General features: G+C 41.2%; 1 protein-coding gene across 9 annotated transcripts in view; it reads right to left on the bottom strand.

Moving 5' to 3' along the window:
* The window catches only part of LOC125454004 (diacylglycerol kinase beta), a 505,848-nt gene that overhangs the window by 336,177 nt on the left and 145,839 nt on the right, over window positions 1-23,832 (bottom strand). For 7 of the 9 annotated variants that reach the window (XM_059647135.1, XM_048534235.2, XM_048534238.1 and 4 more), the window contains one exon: window positions 267-329. In XM_059647135.1, coding sequence (XP_059503118.1) covers window positions 267-329 — 63 coding nt within the window. Of the gene's footprint in view, window positions 1-266; window positions 330-20,910; window positions 20,995-21,189; window positions 21,209-23,832 lie in introns of those variants that run through there. The other 2 variants (XM_048534240.2, XM_048534242.2) reach the window with 2 other exon arrangements.

Raw genomic sequence — 23,832 nt, 5'->3', positions numbered from 1 at the left:
TTTAAGGACATTTGTTTCTTGTGTAATAACAAAAAATACACTACACTGGAATCACTTAAGTGAGATTGGCTATAAAGATAATAATACATTACACAAAATTGCACAGAAAATAAAGATTCTAAGCTTGCAAAATGAAAATTATTTAGTGTGCTTACACATCTGCACTGCATCAAAAATAAATTCACTTCACAGATCAAGAACTACAGCCATTCTGCAAAGCATCATAGAACAGTAAGGTTCAAAACAAAGGAGGATACGTTATGTACCTGTAATGGGAGCACATGCAACTTCTGTCTGGAAGGAGATGCCAGCATCTATTGTTTTTGGTTCTATAACAGACAATAGAAGAAAGTAATTTCATTTATTTACGTCTTTCAAATTGTGCTTAGCTTTATTACTTCAATTTCTTTTGACCACAGATTATAGAAATAATGCTATTTTTTAAATGAATCCCAAGCTACTTCTGCACTAATAGAAAAACTATAAATGTCCACTTGTGGTTACTAATTATTTGTTATAAAGATGTGTAACAAAATTGCACAATTAATAGATATTCATTTGATTGGTAATCATAACTGGTCAAGATAAATTGTTAAAACCGACAGGTTCATTTTTAAGATAACAAGATTTGACTTGACAAATGAGACAGCAACCGTTTCATTGCTTTTAATTTACTAGCAGTGCATGTTAATGTGCAGCCATCTCTTTAAACATCCCATACATTTTTAATGGGGATCTTGTCGTGTCCTTCAAATTAAAACAGGGGAAGAGTAATTTTGTATTTGAAAGAGTGAAACCTAGAACGTTAAAACAACCATATTGAACAGTTCATGCAAATGCTGAATTCCACCATAAGAGATGCATTTTAAGATTGTGAATGTCAAATGTAGCATTTATAGTTTGTCAAACAATTGTAAATCATTTGCACGCCGAAAACCGACAACACCAAAATTGCTATGAAACTCAAAAAATATTTTTGGACATCTTAGGATTCTTTTCGGAAGCTCTAATGAAAAACATGCTGGATTTCCCTAAATGGATTATCTTTCTTACACAAACTTCCGAACATATATACAAATTTATTATAGTACTGTTGTAATTTACAAAGCTACAAGCAATATCTCTTTTACATGACAATGTTTGTAATATCTGACTCCAACATTGTCATTAGAATAGCTAATCTGGTTCCTTTGTTCAAGAGGACAACTGGGATAGACCAGGTAATTACAGAGCGCTAAATGGTACAGAAAATATTGGAAAAAATTCTGACGGACAGGGTTAATCAACACTTGGAAAGGAAGAGATCGATTAGAGGAAGATCCTATCTGACTAATTTACTTGTGTTGTTCAAAAAGAAGATTAAATGTATTGATGAGGGTAGTGCAGTTGATGTCGTTTACAAGGATTTCAGTAAGATTTTTGACAAGGTCTCAAATAGAAGATTGGTCCAAAAGGTAGGAGCCCATGGAATCCAAGGTGAGGTGGCAAACTAGATCCAAATTTGACTAATAGGATGTGAAGGGTGATGATGGAGGGTAGATTTGTGATTGGAAGCATGTGGGCAGCAATGTACCACAGGCTCCAATGCTGGGACCCTTGCCGTTTATGTATGCTAATGATTTGGATGCGAAGATAGACGACGTAACTAACAAGTTTGCAGATGACACGAAAATTGGGTGTATTGTTGAAATTGAGGAGAATGGTCTCAGGATACAGTTTGATAGTCATTTGCTGATAAATTGGGCACAGCAATGGCAGATGGCATTTAATCCTGATAAATACCTTTTGGGAGGCCCAATAGGGAAGGATATACACAATGGTGTAGGTCCCCATGGAGTCGTAAGGAACAAAAGTAACTTGGTGTACAAGCTCATAGATCCCTGAAGGTGTCAACATCGGCAAATGGAGTAGGTTTATAGAGCATGTGGGATGCTTGTCTTCATTAGCTGGGGCATGGAATATAGGAGCAATGAAATTTTGTTACAACGTTATAAAACACCGGTAAGATCACAAATTAAATATTGTGTACAATTCTGGTCGCCACACTACTGGAAGAATGTGATCACACAGGACGGGGTGCAGAAAAGTTCACTAGAATGTCGCCTGGGATGAAAAGTTTCAGTTATGAGGACAGTTTGGATAGGCTGCATTTGTTTTTCTTGGAGCAGAGGAGACTGAGGTATGCAAAATTGAGAGGCATAGATAGGTTACATTGCAAGAATCTTTTCCTCATGGTAGACTTGTCCAAGGCCATATGGCATGAGTTTAAGTTAAGGAGTAAGTGGTTGACTGGAGATCTGAGGAAAGTGGTGGAAGGCTAGTAAATATGTGGAATGTGCTGCTTGAGACGGTGGTGAACGCAGGTACTCTCAACATTTAAGAAGCACCTGGATGAGTACTTTAAATGCCAGGGCATAGTAGGCTACGGACCAAGTGTAAGTAAATGAGATTACTATAGTTTGGTGTTTACTGTTTGGCAGAGACATGGTGGATTGGAGGGCCTTTTCTGGAACCTTGTATATCTCGAAGCAATTTGACTAGTTTACACAAAAAGGCTAAATAGCTATTTTTTAAAAGTCAAACTGCTATTCTGCATTTGGCACTCTTCCTAGGTGCAATAAAACTGGTAATATGTCGTAACACTTCTGTCAAAAGTACTCAAAATCATAAATTTGAGGTATATGTCTATATTGTATAAACAATTTTCTGATTGCCCTTTACTTTTAAACCTTTAAGGAAATACTGTGGAGCTCATTGCTACCATTCAGTCTCATAACACAATGCTTGGGCTTTCGATAAGAACTTTCACTGTTTGTAATGGAGGCTACAAACTGTCTGCTGTTTGGTAATGCAGCACATCAGAACGGCATGGCCTAAATAAAAGGAAGCAATGATTTTTCAACTGTCATAAGGGTACCACATTCAATCAACAAATCACTGTCTCTTGTTATACATCTGATTTCAGAGTTGGTTGACTTGCCATTCTCTCACAGTGTGACAACTGCAGCAAATTCCTTTTTGACACCTATTCTCACCCAGGGGTCCTTGAGGTACGGTCATAGCACCCCTACACCTGAGCTAGATTTGAATTCCACCTGATCCAGAGGTGTGTAATAACACATCTGAACAGACTGATTAAAAAATACGAACAATCCAATAAGTCTGAAAATGGAAACAGCACTTGCCTCCCAACAATGGCAAAATTTAAATAAGTCTCAAAATAATTTAAAATATGGATAACAACTGCACTTATTAGAATGTTCTAAACTCTCAATTTTTACCCACATGACAGAGGTTACAAATTACGCAAATTTCTAAATGAAACAATTTTGAAATAAAACAAGTTACATTTAGTTGAAGTGTTTTGACAGAGGTTGAAATGCAATAAAATGCAACGCCTTTATTTACAAAACAAATAAATCTATCAATCAACATAAATACATCTTTGATTTGGAATTATCAAAACCAGGTCAAGAATCTAATTTTAACACAGTTGCTGTAATGTTTTAACGTTTAGGCTACAGATGATTAAAATTCAGGGTAGCGCATGGTGGAGAAATGCATAATCTGGCAAAATGTCAGTTCAGCTGGAATCTGAGGAAATAAGTTAAAGGTTGCATCAGTGATTAAAGATTATTGGTAGCTTTGTAAACACGTGAATATAGTTTTAAACAACACTGATTTTCACAAAGACTGTGTGGAGAGTAGAGTCAGAGGTATTGAATAAAGTGAAAGTTCAGCAAATAAAGAGGATTTAGAATAAGGTTAAATGGCTGACGAGTACTGCTCTATGTTATCACTTTGAGGACAAGGGAGTGTACCTGATGGCATATTAGGATTGAGAAAGGTTGTTCCATTTGAAATAAAAGACAGTATGGCTAGCAGGAGCTGGCAGCTAAGCTCAACAATCTGAACAGTGTGCGCCATCATGGAACAGGACCTTTTAAAAAGCACACAGCCAGGTAAGAAACCCTAAATATTATTAGATATTAGTCGAGCAAATACTCTCTGAATTGCTTCCAATACATTAACATTGTCCTCTAAGAATGGAAATATATGACAGCATCATATTAACTGATACCAAACAGTGGGAAAGAGCTGACGATGGAGGGCAATGGCACGTGCACAAGAGAAAAAAAAATCCAGATGTTGGTTAAAAGCTACAGAACTCAGCTGGGTATTCTTCAAAATGCTTTTTGCAGAAAAGCTGGGGCTAACAGAAACATGATGAGCAAAGCACTTCAACTCAAAGCAGATCACAGAAATACTTCTCAAGAGGAAATCAGGATGTTATTTCTCCTATGCCCATTGTATGTCAGCTTGTCAGCATAAAGCATCATAGAAATTAATTTGAACAGATTTTGTCCACTAACTCATTAATTTGCAAAATCTCAAATCGTTGAGAACAACCGATCTGGATACATGCTGTGGGAGGATAATCTTTGCAATTTTTGTTTTCTTACAAACTGAATTATAGTATCCACAGATAATGTGCATTCATAGAAACATAGAAAATAGGAGCAACAGGCCATTCAGCTCTTCTAACCTGCTTCACCATTCTACACGATTATGGCTGATCGTCTAACACAGTACCTTGTTCCCATTTTCTCCTCTTACCCTTTTAATCACTGTAGTCCCAAGAATTATATCAAACTCCATCTTGAAAACATTCAATGTTTTGACCTCAACCACTGTGACAGAAAACTGCACAGTCTCACCATGCCCTGGGTGAAGAAATTTCTCATCATCTCAGCCCTAAATGGCTTATCCTGTATCCTTTAGGTGACCTCTGTTCTGGACCCCCTAGTCATTGGAAATATTCTTCCTGCATTTGTTCTGTCTGGTTCTGTTAAAATTTGATTGGCTTCCATGAAAATCGCCATTCATTCTTCTAAGCTGTAGTGAAATACAGCCCTAACCAATCTAATTTCTCTTCATACATCAGTCCTGCCATGCCACTGATCAGTTTGGTAAATCTTTGTTGTACTTCCTGCATAGCCAAAACATACTTCCTCAGATAAGGAGACTGAAACTGCACACAATACTGCAGGCATGGTCTCACCTAGACCCCATACAATTGCAGCAAGACATCCCTGCTCCTATACGCTAATCATCTCATTAGGAAAGCCAAAATACATTTATTTTCTTCACCACTTGCTGTGCCTGCATGCATACTTAGAGTTAATGGGAACTGCAGATGCTGAAGAATTCCAAGATAATAAAATGTGAGGCTGGATGAACACAGCAGGCCAAGCAGCATCTCAGGAGCACAAAAGCTGACGTTTCGGGCCTAGACCCTTCATCAGAGAGGTGTCTAGGCCTGAAACGTCAGCTTTTGTGCTCCTGAGATGCTGCTTGGCCTGCTGTGTTCATCCAGCCTCACATTTTATTATCTTGGCATACTTAGAGTGACTGGTGTACAAGGACACCTCGTTCTCATTGCACATCTCCCTTTCCCAATCTATCACCATTCTGATAATAATAATAACAAAAATGTTTTTGCTACCAAAGTGGATAACCTTGCATTTATCCACATTATACGGTATCTGCCATGCACATGCCCAGTCAGTCAGCTTGTCCAAATCACAGGTGAAGCACCTCTGCATCCTCCTCACTGCTCAACCTTCCATCAAACTGTGTTGTTTGCAAACTTGGAGATGTTTGGAGGTATATCTTTGTTACGTACATGGGATAGGAGCATTGACCTCCATGAATAACAGGAGACTACTAATTGAAATTTCTAGTCTATCACAAGGGACCATACTATCCATTGGGACTTGTCAATTTGGGGAGGAAAAGGAGCCTTGGGTCTGAGGTTGACCCATGAACGTAGGCGCAGTGAATCCGCTTACAGTAAGGAGTGCGTTGCATTTAGCTCCCTCATCTAAATCATCAATCTATATTGGGAAAAGCTGGGATCAAAGCACTTATCTCTGGTAGCTAATTAATCACTGCTTGCTACTTTGAAAACAAAACTGTTCATTTTTACTTTGTTTCCTGTCGGCCAACCAGTTCTCTAACCATCTCAATATATTAGCTCTAATCCATGTGCATTGAATTTACACGCTAGCCTCTTATGTGAGACCTTATTAAAAGCCTTCTGAAAGTCAAAGTAAACTATCCTCAAAAAAAACCTCCAGCAGATTTGTCAAACATGATGTGCCTTTTATAATCCACTGCCGATTCTGTCTAACCCTGCCACCGTTTTCAAGTACACTATCAAAATTATTATAGTGGACTCTGGCGACTTCATCACTACCCATTTATAAACTGCTAAACAGAAGACTGAAGGAAAGAAAACTTTATTCGTGACTTGTTATTGTCATTTGTGCTTGCTTAACATTTTGCTATCATCAAAAGGGCTAACGTTTTGTTCAAAAAGAAAGGCACAACACGAAAGGCATGGGATCCTGTTGTTTGAGAGAGAAAATGAATCATAAACAGATTTGAAAATGCTTATGTGATAAAGAAATTATTTTTTCGAAGTCTAGTACAAGGCATTGCCAGTTTATTACAGTAATTTGGTCTGGATGAGTCTCTTCCTGGCAGGGTCAGACTTGGGTTTGCTACAAAGATGCACATTGGTAGGTGCTCCAGCCACAGGGTATGAACATAGGACAGGCTCCCTGGCTGCTGCTGGCAGGCCATGTTAAAAATGGCACAAAACTGTCATAACAGTGCCAGATAAGATTAGCGTGCAGGAGTGTGACCCGCCTGCTGCAGCTAACTCCAGCTAACTGTGCTCTGCTCTTGCAACAAGCAGCGACTAAGGACATTCCAGCATCACAAGAGACTTGCTGTTGATCAGCAAGGCTCTACAGTAGTTCCCAAGGTCACCTCCTATCACCCCAATACAATTCCAGATTTGTAAGCCTGGCTGCTGAGAACAATTCTTTTAATCATGCAGCCAACAATTTTCCCGTCACAGGAGACTACTACCAGTATTCACAATCCACCAGCTCCTCATGTACCCAAGAGCAGTGTCAGCAATACAGCATCCAGCTCTGTGTCAATAAATGTGGAAAGCAATAATTCCCTTTAAACCTGTGTTGTCCTGCATGAACAGCTTCTGCAGTACACATTGTTACATTTTGAACATACTGGGCAATCATTAGCAAAGTTTCCAAGTTCTGATCGTCCCTGGATCATGTCTGAATTGAAGGTTTTAGCCTGGAATGCTGTTCTCTCATTGTTCCTTTTACATATTCTCCTGACTGCTTGTTTGTTCAAATGCTTGCAACTGTTGAGTGGTTAATATTCTGAAAGCAATAAAGTGTTTAAGGAGGTAAGTTCACTTGTCTTATCAATTTCTAAGGTACAAAGTATTTTTATACTTGTTTTTATTTGTGATATTTAAGCAATTTTCACTATGTCGAATAAGCTGCAGAACCAAGCTCAATCAACAATCAATGTGAGGCTGGATGAACACAGCAGGCCCAGCAGCATCTCAGGAGCACAAAAGCTGGCGTTTCGGGCCTAGACCCTTCATCAGAGAGGGGAATGGGGTGAGGGTTCTGGAATAAATAGGGAGAGAGCGGGAGGCGGACCGAAGATGGAGAGAAAAGAAGATAGGTGGAGAGAGTATAGGTGGGGAGGTAGGGCGGGGATAGGTCAGTCCAGGGAAGACGGACAGGTCAAGGAAGTGGGATGAGGTTAGTAGGTAGATGGAGGTGCGGCTTGGGGTGGGAGGAAGGGATGGGTGAGAAGAAGAACAGGTTAGGGAGGCAGAGACAGGTTGGACTGGTTTTGGGATGCAGTGGGTGGAGGGGAAGAGCTGGGCTGGTTGTGTGGTGCAGTTGTGGGGGGGGGGCGCGAACTGGGCTGGTTTAGGGATGCGGTGGGGGAAGGGGAGATTTTGAAGCTGGTGAAGTCCACATTGATACCATTGGGCTGCAGGGTTCCCAAGCGGAATATGAGTTGCTGTTCCTGCAACCTTCGGGTGGCATCATTGTGGCACTGCAGGAGGCCCATGATGGACATGTCATCTAAAGAATGGGAGGGGGAGTGGAAATGGTTTGCGACTGGGAGGTGCAGTTGTTTGTTGCGAACTGAGCGGAGGTGTTCTGCAAAGCGGTCCCCAAGCCTCCGCTTGGTTTCCCCAATGTAGAGGAGGCCACACCGGGTACAGTGGATGCAGTATACCACATTGGCAGATGTGCAGGTGAACCTCTGCTTAATGTGGAATGTCATCTTGGGGCCTGGGATAGGGGTGAGGGAGGGGGTGTGGGGGCAAGTGTAGCATTTCCTGTGGTTGCAGGGGAAGGTGCCGGGTGTGGTGGGGTTGGAGGGCAGTGTGGAGCGAACAAGGGAGTCACGGAGAGAGTAGTCTCTCCGGAAAGCAGACAGGGGTGGGGATGGAAAAATGTCTTGGGTGGTGGGGTCGGATTGTAGATGGCGGAAGTGTCGGAGGATGATGCGTTGTATCCGGTGGTTGGTGGGGTGGTGTGTGAGAACGTGGGATCCTCTTTTGGCAGTTGTGGCGGGGGCGGGGTGAGGGGGATGTGTTGCGGGAAATACGGGAGACGCGGTCAAGGGCGTTCTCAATCACTGTGGGGGGAGAGTTGCGGTCCTTGAAGAACTTGGACATCTGGGATGTGCGGGAGTGGAATGTCTTGTCGTGGGAGCAGATGCGGCGGAGGCAGAGGAATTGGGAATAGGGGATGGAATTTTTGCAGGAGGGTGGGTGGGAGGAGGTGTATTCTAGGTAGCTGTGGGAGTCAGTGGGCTTGAAATGGACATCAGTTACAAGCTGGTTGCCTGAGATGGAGACTGAGAGGTCCAGGAAGGTGAGGGATGTGCTGGAGATGGCCCAGGTGAACTGAAGGTTGGGGTGGAAGGTGTTGGTGAAGTGGATGAACTGTTCGAGCTCCTCTGGGGAGCAAGAGGCGGCGCCGATACAGTCATCAATGTACCGGAGGAAGAGGTGGGGTTTGGGGCCTTTGTAGGTGCGGAAGAGGGACTGTTCCACGTAACCTACAAAGAGGCAGGCATAGCTGGGGCCCATGCTGGTGCTCATGGCCACCCCCTTAGTCTGTAGGGAGTGGGAGGAGTCAAAAGAGAAGTTCGTCTCCCCGCCCCCACTGCACCACACAACCAGCCCAGCTCTTCACCTCCACCCACTGCATCCCAAAACCAGTCCAACCTGTCTCTGCCTCCCTAACCGGTTCTTCCTCTCACCCATCCCTTCCTCCCACCCCAAGCCGCACCCCCATCTACCTACTAACCTCATCCCACCTCCTTGACCTGTCCGTCTTCCCTGGACTGACCTATCCCCGCCCAACCTCCCCACCTATACTCTCTCCACCTATCTTCTTTTCTCTCCATCTTCGGTCCACCTCCCCCTCTCTCCCTATTTATTCCAGAACCCTCACCCCATCCCCCTCTCTGATGAAGGGTCTAGGCCCGAAACGTCAGCTTTTGTGCTCCTGAGATGCTGCTTGGCCTGCTGTGTTCATCCAGCCTCACATTTTATTATCTTGGATTCTCCAGCATCTGCAGTTCCCATTATCTCTCAATCAACAATCAGCCTTTCTAAATATTTACATCAACTTGCTACATACATCTGAAGCAGATGGGACGTAAAGATAGAACAAAGTACAGTAAAGTGCACTACAGGCCCTTCAGCCCACGATGTTGTGCCGACCTACAATCTCACTAAGATCAAACTACCCTGCATATGCTACATTATACTAACCTCCATGTGCCTACCCAAGAGTTGTTTAAACGTCTCTAATGTATCTGACTCCAATACCACTGCCAGCAGTGCATTCCACACGCCCACCACTCTGTGTAAAGAAGCTACCTCTGACATCTCCCCTGTGCCTCCATCCAATCAGCTTAAAATTATGCCCACTCGTAACAGTCATTTCCACCCTGGGAAAAAGTATTTGGATATCCACTCTATCTATGCCTCTCATCATCTTGTACACCTCTATCAAGTCACCTCTCGTCCTTTTTTGGTCCAATGAGAAAAGCCCTAACTCCCTCAACTTTCCTCATAAGGCCTGCCCTCTAGTCCAGGCATCATCATGGTAAATCTCCTCCACACCCTCTAAAGCTTTCACATCCTTCCTATAATGAGGCAACCAGAACTGAATACAATATTCCAAGCGTGGTCTAACCAGGGTTTTATAGAGCTGTAGCAAAACCTCACGGCTCTTAAATTCAATTCCCCTGCCAGTGAAAGCCAACACACCATACGCATTCTTTACAACCTTGTCAACTTGGGTAGCAACTTTGAGGGATCTATGGATGCGGGCCCCAAGATCCCTCTGTTCCTTCACACTGTCAAGAATACTATCATCATTAACCCTGTATTCTGCATTCAAATTTGACCTTCGAAAATGAATCACTTCACACTTTCCTGGATTTATTTCCATCTGCCACTTCTTTGCCTAGCTCTGCATCCTGTCAATGTCATGTTGCAACATTCAACAGCCCTCCACATTATCCACAGCTCCACCAACCTTCATCTGGCCTTCTAGCCCACAGGTAGGGATACTACTTGTGCCACATGGTGCTCTTTACTGGCTACAAGAGTCTATTTTGTCATGAAAGATGGACTATTAATGACTGAGTTTTAAAAAGCAGCAGAACTTATCTTAATAAAATGAAGTTTATTGAATAGCCATCGATAAAAGTCACTTAAGCTAGTTAAACATAATCGCAAAGATCAGAAACATTGATGACCATGCTCTATTGGAATCTCAAGCAAGATTCCCCGTTTCCACAGCCAAGCCTGTGGGAAATCAGACTTGGTGGAGCTTAATACATCTTAATATGTCACATCTCCAACATAAGAAAATCCAACTAACCATAACCCCTTGAATTTCAAGGCTTGATCATTGCTGAATTTCACACCACCATCATCCCGGGTAACAGCACCAATAAACAGCAGCACATGGACCAGCCATGTAAATGTTATGGCTAAAAGAGCAAGTTGGAGGCTAGGAATTCTGTAACAAGTAATTCACCTCTCAACGTCCACCATGAACATAGCAAAAATCAGATGTGTGATTGAATACTCATCATGTGACTGGATGACAGCATTTCCAGCAACATGCAAGAAGCCTGACACCATACAGGAGAAAGCAGTCCCTTGATCTGTGCTCCCTGCCATTTTGAGTCTCAGTGGATGCAGTGTATGCTGCCTACAAGATACAATGTAGCAAATCAAAGATCTTTTGACAGCACCTTCCATGCCCAGAACTTCTATCTGGATCAAAATCCTGCAAGTCCCTTCCTAACAGTGCTCAGAGTCTACAGACACCACAAGGATTGCAGTGGTTCATGAAGGTAGCTCACCACAACCTACTCAAAGTCATTTGGGGATGGGTAATAGACATTCACCTAACCAGCAACAAAAATAAATTTTAAAAAACACTTGGGAACATCATCACAATCAGGTTCCAGCCAAGTGTCTCATAATCATAAGTCAGAACTCCACTGCATGGACTACAGGTCTATGATTCAGGAAGTCAGGTCACCATCACCTTCTTGAAGACTGTTAGGATGGAGATAAATGCTCACCATGCTAGCAATGTGTACCTGTCACAAATGAATGAACAACAATACAGAGTACATCAACGTTTTAATTGAAATAGAATGTTCTCTGAAGTCAAACAAAAGCCACAAATTTCCATTGCAACAGTTTTATTGGTTAACCACTCAAAACAGTTCCAAATTTTATTATTTTGATGAAATTGCCTTGAAGGTTAGAACATGTTTTATATGATGTACAAACATTGATTTCATATGCACAAACCCACAAATCTGGATTTCTGGATTATATTAACCACATGTAGCAATGAATCATACAGTGGTAATTTAATGCCACTTAATTGAAAAAAGTATTACTAAAAATATATTCTACATATTCAATCATAAAACACATAAAACAATCAATTTCCGAATGTAGATTGAAAGGGTAAGTTTTATTTTCATTTACAAAATGTTCTTACAATTTATTAATTATAATAGCACTTCTCCCTTGATTTGTTTTTTAGCTGGGCCACTCAGCTCCAGATCTCGTCAACTTTGGTTCAAAAATTGACAAAACAGAATTCTGGCGAGTGAATGCTATTACAAAGTTATGTCAAGTAATTGTGAATTGGGAGGCAGAAAGCTAGAATTTGTTTGTAAAGAAAATGAGAACAGAGTGTGGTACTTTTAGCAGATGAAGTGTTTTTCTAAGCTTAGAATTTTATACCAAAGAAAATGTCTCTATGTAGCTGAAGATGTTCAGTTGGCTCTAAAATGGAGAAATGTATTAATTGGCTGTGAGATTGGGAACCTTAAGTGTGTTTTGATGTTTTGGCAACGAGCTAGAACCAGCCAATTCATTTAAACAAAACAATTAACAATTGAAAGCCAACTGAATTTAAGACACAATGGGAACTGCAGATGCTGGAGAATCCATGACAACAAAGTGTGGAGCTGGATGAACACAGCAGAAAAGGCTTTTCTGATGAAGGGTCTAGGCCTGAAACGTCAGCTTTTGTGCTCCTAAGATGCTGCTTGGCCTGCTTTGTTCATCCAGCTCCACACTTTGTTGAATTTAAATCTGATCATTTTGACAACTTTGGCCCAATGTTATTGTAAGAAAATTGATATGTCATCCAAAGTACGAGAAGAAAATTTTTGTAAATGAGGGGGAGAGCAAACCGCTTTCTGGAAAATAAGCACCTCAAATGCCCAAGAAATCACCAAGCTCTCTAAGAAAACACCATCTTATCCATAAAAGGTACCATGGCACTTCTCGCTAAGAGTTTTTACAGAGAAAACATCCAAACAGCAGGATCAGCGGATGAAAGGCATTTATGACTGAACAGACATTTGAGAAGGCAGAGCATTCCAGAAGACACATTCTGTCTAGGACTTTGAGAGACTAAGTTCTTTTTTTTTTCTTACTACATGGGTTATATAAGTGGGACTTGTGTTTCTTGGAATAGCATACCAGGAGAATTTTGTTCAGTTAGGGAATAGCTAGGAATTGTTCAGTTTGTTACTAGCTCTGTCAATTTGTTCACTGTTAGGGTTAAATAAATAAATAGTTACTTATTACTTAAAATGTGAATATCAGGGATTTTCGTTCATTTAACCTCACCTTCTCTAACAGTTTAACCTGACTTTTCAAACAGATTATAGAAGGTAAGGTCAGTTTCTCTGGATGGTTCGGGTTTAATTATTAGAAGGGAGCCTCTACTCTCGCCATAACAGATTAGGGGCTTGTGTTTCAGGTTAACTCAGTTTAACTACATCAAGGGCAGTATTACAAAAAGCGTGGCATACACTGCAATCAGTGGGAATCATAGAAAAGCCACTCCATAGCACAAAGGAAGATGGCTATTTGAGTCTGACCTTTTCAGCCACATTATATTATTATGCAGGAGTTCCTCAGGGTTATGTCCATTGCTGAATTCTATCAGCATGATCAGTATCCTACCAGCTCCTATTGATAGGAAACTGAACTGGACCAGCCACGTAAACATTGTGACTATAACAGCACAATGACAATTTTGTGGTGAATAACGCACACCCCCCGCCACATCCCCAATACCAGTCAATCACCAACAAGGCACAAGTCAGGAGTCTGATGACACTTTCTCCACACGGCCTGATAAGTATAACTCCAACAATCCTCAAAAAGCTTCACTGTGTCCAGAATAAAGCAGCCCATTTGTTACGTGCCGTAGAATCAAGGACCAGGGAGCTGTTTCCGCTGCCAAACTTATCATCTCCTCCGTTGCTTGAAATATTTACCGTCCTCATTTCTATCCTTCGAGTACCCAGAGTGGGGAACCAATAAGTCACAAGTGATGCTGAGCTACTTATATAGGCTAAACACAACATCTTCATTTTTCCTTATTTATCAAGGCCTTGGAGAGCTCAGGTTTCAGCCTGATACAGCATAAGTATACAGTCTGCCGGATAACAATATAGAAGTGCTCATTCATATTACGTAGCTAACTGCGCTCCCTTTAATCTGGTCCTATGCAATATCCAGACAGCAACAACTTCCAAAGACCTCAAAGCATCACAAACAACAGTACTATATACAAACTAGAATATTTTCAATGAGCAGTGACATACTTGATTGTTGCATTGCTCCTGGTTTCACTCCTAAGTTTAAAAAAAACAGAAAAACTGCCAGTAAATTAGTACCAACCCATTCACTTACAATTTAAAGCCATACGATACAAGAGAAACATTCATTTCTTCCATGTGGCACAAGGAAATGGTGTACATTAGCATTGAAAGCATTTCTCCTCCCCCCCAACCCCAAAAAAAACCCAGCACACAATCTACACATAAAACATCCATCACCCTAAACATCTAAACATACCTTCCATGGACTGTTGTGGTCACAATTCATACATTTCCATTGGATATGCAAAGATGGAAGATCTGCAACAACTATTACTTTTTTACTACATCTCAGGTTTAACAATTGGCAGAGTGCTCATTACAACGGCATCCACTGCATTTTCTCCTAGCTAGACAGTCCCATAAAGACACAAATATAATGGTACAGTGGCAGACTATTCAGTCCACCTTACTTGCGAGAACTTTGAACATTTTGCCTGTGTGTTAACTTCCTCTCTGCCCTGTAAACCAAAATACTGTCTCAATTTAAATAATCATTGAATGTACTCTTCGATGCCTCAACTGAACCTGTCACTACAATACTTGCAAGTAGTGTACTGGAATTTCTGTCCCTTTTTTCTATGTCTGTCACTTCTTAACTTTTTTGTATTAAAAGAAGAACCAGAACTATTTTTCATAGCTTAAAGCTACGTTGTTTTGACTGAAGATCCAGTTTGAGTGGGTAGTGATTGAAGAGAGATATAGTGCTTTTTGTAGTTGTAGTCTGCTCAGAATAGACCGGGAATGATGGACCTGAGTTGGATGATTAGTGAGTAAAGATTATCGTCTGCAGTTGTTAAAAATCGATAAACTTCAAAATGGCAGGAGAACTCGGCCCTGTGGAATTCTCCTCCTGCAAATGTGGGGAGTCAGAGGCACATCCAGTGTCCATCGTGATTATGTATTTAGGAAGCACATTCAGCTGCAACTCCTGATTTGTTGCACGGAATGCCTGGCATTGTGGATGGACTCACTACGGAGCATCCATGAGTCTCAGAGTGTCACAGACAGCATGTATAGCGAGCTGGTCACACAAAACAGTAAGGACTACACAGATGGAGAAGAGTTGGGCGACCACCAGGAAGATGAGTTCACACGGGCAGGCAGTACAGGAGTCTCTTGTGGCTAATCCCCTCTCAAACAGGTAAATATTTTGCATTTTTTTTGTAGGGCAATTGGGGGGGGGGTGGAGAATGGGAACAGGAGGGAATGGCCTCTCAGAGGAAACTAGTTGCCAGATCAGTGGCATCACAACTGGCACTGCTATACAACAGAGAGGGTCGAAGTGTAGGCAAGTGGCAGTGATAGGGGCCTCTATGGTCAGGGAGACAGACGGCTACAGGCGAGACTCCAGGATGGTGTGTTGCCTCCCTGGTGCCACAGTTAAGGTGCCCTATACACATAAATGATTTGGAAGAGAATGTAGGTGGTCTGATTAGTAAGTTTGTGGACATCACAAAGACTGGGGAAGCTGCAGATAGTGAGGAGGATTCAGAGGATACAGCAGGATATAGAGGCAAGAGGCTTGCATGGAGAAATGGGAGATAGAGTTTAATCTGGGAAAATGTGAGGTGATACATTTTGCAAGATCTAATGAAGAAGGGAAGTATACAGTAAATAGTAGAACCCTTAGTAGCAACAAGGATCTAGGCATACAGGTCCACAGTTCCTGAAAAGGCGTGACATATGGGAATCAGGTGACCAAGATGGCATATGCATGCTTGTCTTCATTGGTCAAGACATATAATACAAAAATTGGCATGTCACAATGCAGGTGCGCAGAACTTCAGTTAGTCCACATTTGGATAACTGCATACAGGGTCACACCAGCAGAAAAAACATATAGGCTTTGGAGAGGGAACAGAATGGTTTACAAGATATTGCATGATTTTGTGGGCATTAGCTATGAGCAGTGATTGGACAAACCTCAGAGATAATGGGAACTGCAGATGCTGGAGAATTCCAAGATAATAAAATGTGAGGCTGGATGAACACAGCAGGCCAAGCAGCATCTCAGGAGCACAAAAGCTGACGTTTCGGGCCTAGACCCTTCATCAGAGAGGGGGATGGGGAGAGGGAACTGGAATAAATAGGGAGAGAGGGGGAGGCGGACCGAAGATGGAGAGTAAAGAAGATAGGTGGAGAGAGTATAGGTGGGGAGGTAGGGAGGGGATAGGTCAGTCCGGGGAAGACGGACAGGTCAAGGAGGTGGGATGAGGTTAGTAGGTAGATGAGGGTGCGGCTTGGGGTGGGAGGAAGGGATGGCTGAGAGGAAGAACCGGTTAGGGAGGCAGAAACAGGTTGGACTGGTTTTGGGATGCAGTGGGTGGGGGGGAAGAGCTGGGCTGGTTGTGTGGTGCAGTAGGGGAATTGGACGAACTGGGCTGGTTTAGGGATGCAGTAGGGGAAGGGGAGATTTTGAAACTGGTGAAGTCCACATTGATACCATTAGGCTGCAGGGTTCCCAGGCGGAATATGAGTTGCTGTTCCTGCAACCTTCACTTGCACAAAGGATAAGTTGTGACCTGATAGAAGTTTACAAAATTATGAGGGGCATGTACACAACAGATAGTCAGAGTCTTTTTTTACCAGGGGAGAAAATTTCAGTTAATAGGGCGCATCGGATTAAGGCCTAAGGGGGTAAGTTTAAAGGGGATAAAGAGGCTATTTTTTTTTCTTCAAACACAATGTGTTAAGTGTCTGGAATGTGCTGCCAGAGGTGGTGCTGTAGGCAGATGAAATAGCAATGTTTAAGAGGCATCGTGACTGATACATGAACAGGCAGGGAAAAGGAAGATATGGGCTGTCTAGAGGCAAAAGATTTTTAGTTTGAAGTTTATAAAGGCATGTGTCAGTGGGCTGAAGGGTCTAAAACTGCTGTATGGCTATTTGTTCCTTAACATCTCCCTCTAGCTGCTGAGTCACCTTTAATGATTTATTCCCACATACAACCAGGTCAGTACCCTTTAGTTTACACTGTCCCACCATGTTCATAGACAATAGACAATACGTGTTGGAGTAGGCCATTCGGCCCTTCGAGCCAGCACCGCCATTCATTATGATCGTGGCTGATCATCCACAATCAGTATCCTGTTCCTGCCTTATCCCCATAACCCTTGATTCCACTATCTTTAAGAGCTCTATCCATCTTGTTCTTGAAAGTATCCAGACAGTTGGCCTCCACTGCCTTCTGGGGCAAAGTATTCCATATATCCACCACTCTCTGGGTGAAGAAGTTTTTCCTCAACTCTGTTCTAAATGGCTTACCCCTTATTTTTAAACTGTGTCCTCTGGTTCTGGACTCACCCATCAGCGGAAACATGCTTCCTGCCTCCAGAGTGTCCAATCCCTTAATAATCTTATACGTCTCAATCAGATCCCCTCTCATCTTTCCAAACTCAAGTGTATTCAAGCCCAGTCGCTCCAATCTTTCAACACATGATAGTCCTGCCATTCTGTTCATTGTAGCAAAATGTGTCACCTCAGGCTTTTCTGCATTGAACTTCATCAGCCAACTATCTGCCCACTCCACCAACTTGTGAAAACCCCCTTTGAAGTTCTAGGCTATGCATTTCTCTGCTTACAATCTTTACAAAGTATTGTACCATCTGCAAACTTCAAAATTATCTGTTGGACACCAAGGCCTAGGTCATTTATTTGTACCAGAAAAAACAATGATCCTGACCTCTGGGGAACTCCAGTATAAACCTCCAGCTGAAAAACGTTGATTAACCTTTACTTCGGCTCCTACTATTCAACTAGTACACTATTGTATCCACATTACTACTGCTCCGTTTACTCTATGAACAATAACTTTCTCCACTAGTCCATTGTGTGACACAATGTGGAATGCTTTTAGATATCAATGTACACAACATCAACAGAATATACCCTCATCAGCTGTCTCCATTACCTCTTCAAAACAAAGCTCCAGTATGTTGGTTGGACTAATTTCCTCTGAACAAATCCATCCTCTTCTGAATTTACATTTTTCCGCATGACTCTTAATCCTATCCCAAATAATTATTTCCAGATGTTCCTCTCTCACCAAGTTAAATTGACTGGTCTGTAACTACTGGCCTTATCTCCATAACTATTTTTGAGCCAGGAAGTAAACTGAACAAAGCACAAAATGAACAAAACTTATTTTGTACAGCTAAGTACAAAAAAACTTTGATTTTTAAATGATTGCATGCAACTTTAAGCAAGAATGAATGGAGCAAGTAATCACATTTTCTCCAGCCAAAAGAAAAGCAAAACATAATCACATAATACGCAAAATAGATGGTAATATTCAGTGGAGATACAGAAACATACAGATAGCACCTATTAATCCACAAAAAACTGTATATATTAAATTAGTAAGGTGAATACATTCTAAATTCACCATGTAAGAATTAGCAGAAGGATGATAGAGATTACAGGAAAAAGCAGTACTTGAACAGTAATGCAACAAGTGTCTTAGTTTACAGATTGCATCAAAGAATGAATCTGATAACATGGACTCAATCTGTCAACTTCTGCACAGTCTTTGCTGAGCTCAGCAGTTTCAGTGAGGTTGTTAAAAAGGGCCAAACATAATTAATGTTGCCTTATTTGCCAGTTTAATCAAAAAGTACAACAGAAAAAGCAAATTTTAACAAAGCGATTTCAAATACAATGACCACACAGCACACATTCTATTCTAAAGTAACATGTAATTCTCAGGCCCATTCACTGAGGTAGTAAAACCAGTGACTGCAATTTTTGACACAAATACCTTTTCCCTGAAACCCAGCTCCACCCACTCTCAACAACTGCTCAGACTAAGTCATGATCTCGTTAGGATCAGAAGCCTGTCTCAGGCTATGTGGAAGGCCACCTATTTTTATCTCTTCCACGTCACCAGACTCCACCTATACAAAGTATTAGGTAAAATCCAAATAGGATTGATGAGGGTTGTAGAATACCAAAGTGAAGCCAGCAAAGAGCAGAGGAAAATGGTATCGTTTCCACATAGCAGTAATAATGTTAATTAGTCTCAGTGAAGCCCAGGAGTAGAGAGGGGCAGTGCTGTGATCTAACTCAGAAAACAATAAATAATATTTCATTAAATATATAGCACAGCCTTGCAGATCCATGGAATGCATATCCTGCTTCACGTAGGAAGTCCAGGACATTCTTTATCCTGCACAACCAGACATGCAAGAAGTGTTGTCAGCTGGAGAAATTCAAGCCCTGCATTTTGGATCTTAGCTTCCCAAAATGTTGGGAGCAGTTGGCATAACAGAGGTGCAAGGCTGAGTTTCATAGATAGCTGGTTTCCGGATGTGGCCAACTTTCAGCTTGAGGGTATGCAGGGAAAGAGGATGTGGATGATTGGCAGACTTGCTCTCCACCCAGTTGTACCAGCAGGAGTGAAGTGTGGCCAGAGCCAGGTCCGTAGCTCAATGACCAGCTGATAAGAAAGGGAGGAAGAGTGGAAGGAAGATTGGAAAAACAACAGGGAGGAGTGTTCTATTTTTAAGGGGAGTTGACATCTTTTCTGCTGCCACATTGTTGCTGAATCCAGTTGGCATGTTGAAGATGTTACCTCCCTGGTACCAGGGTCAGGGATGTCAACTGTAGAGCATTCTGGAGGGGCAGAAAGAAAAAGCAAACAGCCAGTGATCAGAGTCCATCCTAGTATAATGGTGATATAGGTAAAAAGAGGCAATGTTCCTCTAGGCAGACTTTAGGTAGCTAGCAAAGAAACTAACAATAAAACTTTAAATACGATTTTCTACTGGTATCACACACATTGTTGGACAAAAATTACGGAAATATTTGTTAGTTATTACATTATTGTTGTGGAGCATAGCGCAACTAATTCATCGTTGGAGAGTACATGCAAAGGTGGGGGTGGAAGGGCGTTACGTTCCTGGGAAATTGAGATCTGTTCAGCAGGAAATGGGATCTGTATAACATTAGATGGGTTCCAACTGAACAGAACCCGAGTGAGCATTTTTGCAGAATGATTTGGCAGCGCCACTGAGGAGGATTTATAGAAACTTAAGGAACATTAGCAAAAACAAAGTTCAAAAAAATGATGGTTTTGTTAATTAAAAGCAAAGAATGGCTATTTTAATCTGGTATTTCTAGATAGAAAGAAATAAATAAGCCATCCGATTTTAGTTTTAAACCCATTATGGAAAATTTACATGTATCAGTTATGCGATCAAACCTGAAAACATTAGGTTCAGCATAATACAACCCTAGCGTATCTAGTTTTCTGCTGACAGCACCTCCTATTCTCCCTATACTGCAATGCAGCATCAGTATAGAACACTCCTTTAGCTTCATCATCTTGTGCAGGCAGGTAAGACAGAGGGCAACTCATCATTCTCACCAAATACATTCATATAGTACTTTATGTGGGCATAAAATTCATGCAAATTTACAAAAATAAATTTGCTTAATAAATTTAACATTTTCAATGCATAAATACTTTGAATTACTTTTGGGCTAATAAAGAGCTTCTTGTCTTAAAACAATTTTATTTTAATGTTTTTAACCAGTATCAAGGAAAAAAAACCCCAAAGTCAGAAGCCAACAAAATAGTCACAATGGCATATCTTGCTGGATGAAAACTACACCAAGAATTGGGGAATTCTAGATTTGGTAAATATTATATTATTGTTATACTGCATACTAGTTTTAGTAGAAGCTCTGGTCAAAATGGCTAATTTTTTAAAAAATCTCTTCAGATACATAATCTTACATTAGCAATGTAAATGACATATTTACTGTGATAAAATGCTCAAATGATTCGTAGGTAAACAAGGTAACGAGACACTGAACAGTGCTGAGAGCGGAACACAGCGTGGTAAGAAAGAGAAATATCACGCCGTTCAATGGAAAAAAAACAGCCAGGCAGTTCGATCACGCTGTCGATTCTCGCCTTTTTGCATCAACTCCGATGGCCGCACCCACCCCCAACGACTCAGAAATAGAAGCTTTTGCATTATATTCAGACAGTGTAATTCATATCACTGTCAAAAACTTAACAGATTAACTAAATATTACCCCAGATGTAACTGAAACCTTTGCACTGACGATAGAAAACTTCAACCATTGTATTAGAAAGATATTTTTCTCTCTCCATCTCATTTTCAAAACGGATTTGTCCTTTAATAGGACGTAATTTTATGACGAAGAGCTAAGGTAATTAAAAATGCTGACAGTGAGTCTGTGATAATATTTAGCAGCAAGCAAAACCCATTTTGAAATATACATGTCGTTATCCACTAATTTATGCTGATATTTCTCATTAATAAACAGAACTTCCAAATTGGAATTACAGCTGTCACATTGACATGAGCCACGAACACTGTTAATTGAGCTTCCAGGCTGCTGAGACTGTGAAGTAACTGACTGCCAACAACCTTCAATGTTTCAGTGCCCTTCATTAATTCGTTTTCTCATCTGTTAATACTTCAACATGTTAAAGCTGAACATCTGTGCATCCCAATATTGGTGCAGTCTGCAACAAACATTTTAATTAGCAGATTGCCATCCAACAATAAGGTGCTCCTGAGGTGGAGTATCATAAATTTTCAACACACCACCATTATATTCAAACAAATACTGTAATGGTCATAATTTATAGTCAGATCCAAAATAATACTTGAGTATTTTTTCAATGACTTCAGTAGTAAATGTAAAAACATGTATGAACATGGTTTAAGAATGGGAATGAACTTGATTCGGATACCCGATTGCAGTAAGATATCCTTTCAAGTTAGTGTCAAAGTGCACACAGTCAAAGTAATGTGCATTTGAAGCTATTTATTCCCAGAGTCTGTTCCAACATTCAATAACATTGTGGCTCATTTTCAACCCATTGCTTTTACCCCCACGTTACTCATCAGTCTCAAAATTTAAAAATCAACAGTTGGTCTGGTACTTATTCTCTTTTGAGGAAGATAATTGCAAACTTGGGCATAGCAATGTTTTTGAAATTAAGTCTTTAACGCGCACGTCCTAATTTTTAACTATGCCCCTAGTCCTCACCTTCCCAAAATTCAGTAGAAATCATTTCTCACTACCTAGCCACTCTGTTCCATTCAATATTTTGAAAACTTTATTCGATTGAACATAAAACGTTGCAAAGGCTAGGGAACACAATTCTAGTTCACATAAGCATTACTCATAATTTAGCCTTTGGTGTCTCAGCATTAATATGGTGAGTCTATTTTGTACATCCTTTCAAAGGAGTGGTGTCCAGAAATGAACAACTCAGGCATGGGTTCATTTAAGGCTTTGTATTGCTGCAGCATAATTTCCATACACTTCCATTCTAGTGCTTTATGAAGGCTGAATCAGAACAAACTCTACAGCTCTAGAACGAGTCCTTTGTTCAGCAAGTCATTGACCATGATGCCAAATTAAACTAATCCCTTCTATCTGGCCTTGGTCTATATCCCTCCATCCTTTGCATGTGTATGTGCTTTTCTAAATTCCCTGAAACATACCTATTGTATCTGCCTCCTACCACTCTTGGCATAAAAAAAAACTTGCCCCTCTCACCTTAAATGCATGCCCCCCAGTATTAGACATTTCAACTCTGGGAGAAGATTCTGACTGTCAACCCTATCTATGCATCTCATAATTTTATAGACTATCAAGTCTCCCCTCAGCCTCTGCTGCTCCAGAGAAAACAACCCGAGTTTTTCTGGCCTCTCCTCATAGCTCATTCCCTCTAATCTAGGCAGCATCATGGTAACCCTCTTCTGTACCCTCCTCTCCAAAGCCTCCATATCCTTACTGCCATGTGCCAACTAGAATTGAACACAATGCTCCACGTGTGGCCTGACCAAAATCTTATAAAGCTGCAACATGACATCCTTACACTCTTGTAATTAATTCCCTGGCCAATAAAGGCGAGCATGACAAACATCATCTTTACCACCCTATCGACTTGCGTGGCCACTTTCAGGGAACAATGGACTTGAACCCCAAGATCCCTCTGTACATCAGTGCACACTACTTCTATGGGCAAGCCAATTCTGAATCCATGCAAGCATGTCACTGGGATCCCAAGTATCTTAATCTTCTGGATGAACCTACCATGAGGGACCTTGTCGAAAGCCATACTAGAATCCATGTCGACAACATCCACTGTCAGGCCAGGTAAGGATGGCAGTTTCCTTCCTTAAAAGGACAGCAGTGAACCAGATGGGAATTCCAACAAATGGGTTGCACAGTCATCAGATTCTTAATTCCAGATATTTTACTGAATTTAAAATCCACCATGTGTGGTGGGATTTTAAACTGGATCCCAGAACGTTATCTGGGTTTCTAGATTAACAGTCCAACAATAAGACCACTAGGCCATCGCCTCCCCATCTTTGAGGTGATTCCAGATGGTCTCCAGGCCTTAAGATAAAGCCTGGCATGGTCTGGAGGCTACTGTGGGCTGGGATGGAAGGACTGTTGTTCTGATCTTTTTATTTCACTATTTTCTAATTTATTCCTACGATCTGCAATGCTGGACTTGTTGTTTCTCAGCTTTTTGCCCCTCAAAAGAACTTGTATTGAAGAATCTATACTAGATACTTTGTAACTAAGATGGCATTATAAGTGGTGACTTGTAAACTTTTCAACGTACTCATTTGAGTATGTGACATTAAAGCTAATTCATTCAATTCAAAATGGACTTGAGGGAAA

The sequence above is a fragment of the Stegostoma tigrinum genome, chromosome 7 (assembly GCF_030684315.1).
Source record: "Stegostoma tigrinum isolate sSteTig4 chromosome 7, sSteTig4.hap1, whole genome shotgun sequence".
In the NCBI taxonomy this organism is placed as follows: Eukaryota; Metazoa; Chordata; class Chondrichthyes; order Orectolobiformes; family Stegostomatidae; genus Stegostoma; species Stegostoma tigrinum.
This window is presented reverse-complemented; position numbering and strand designations above follow the sequence as displayed.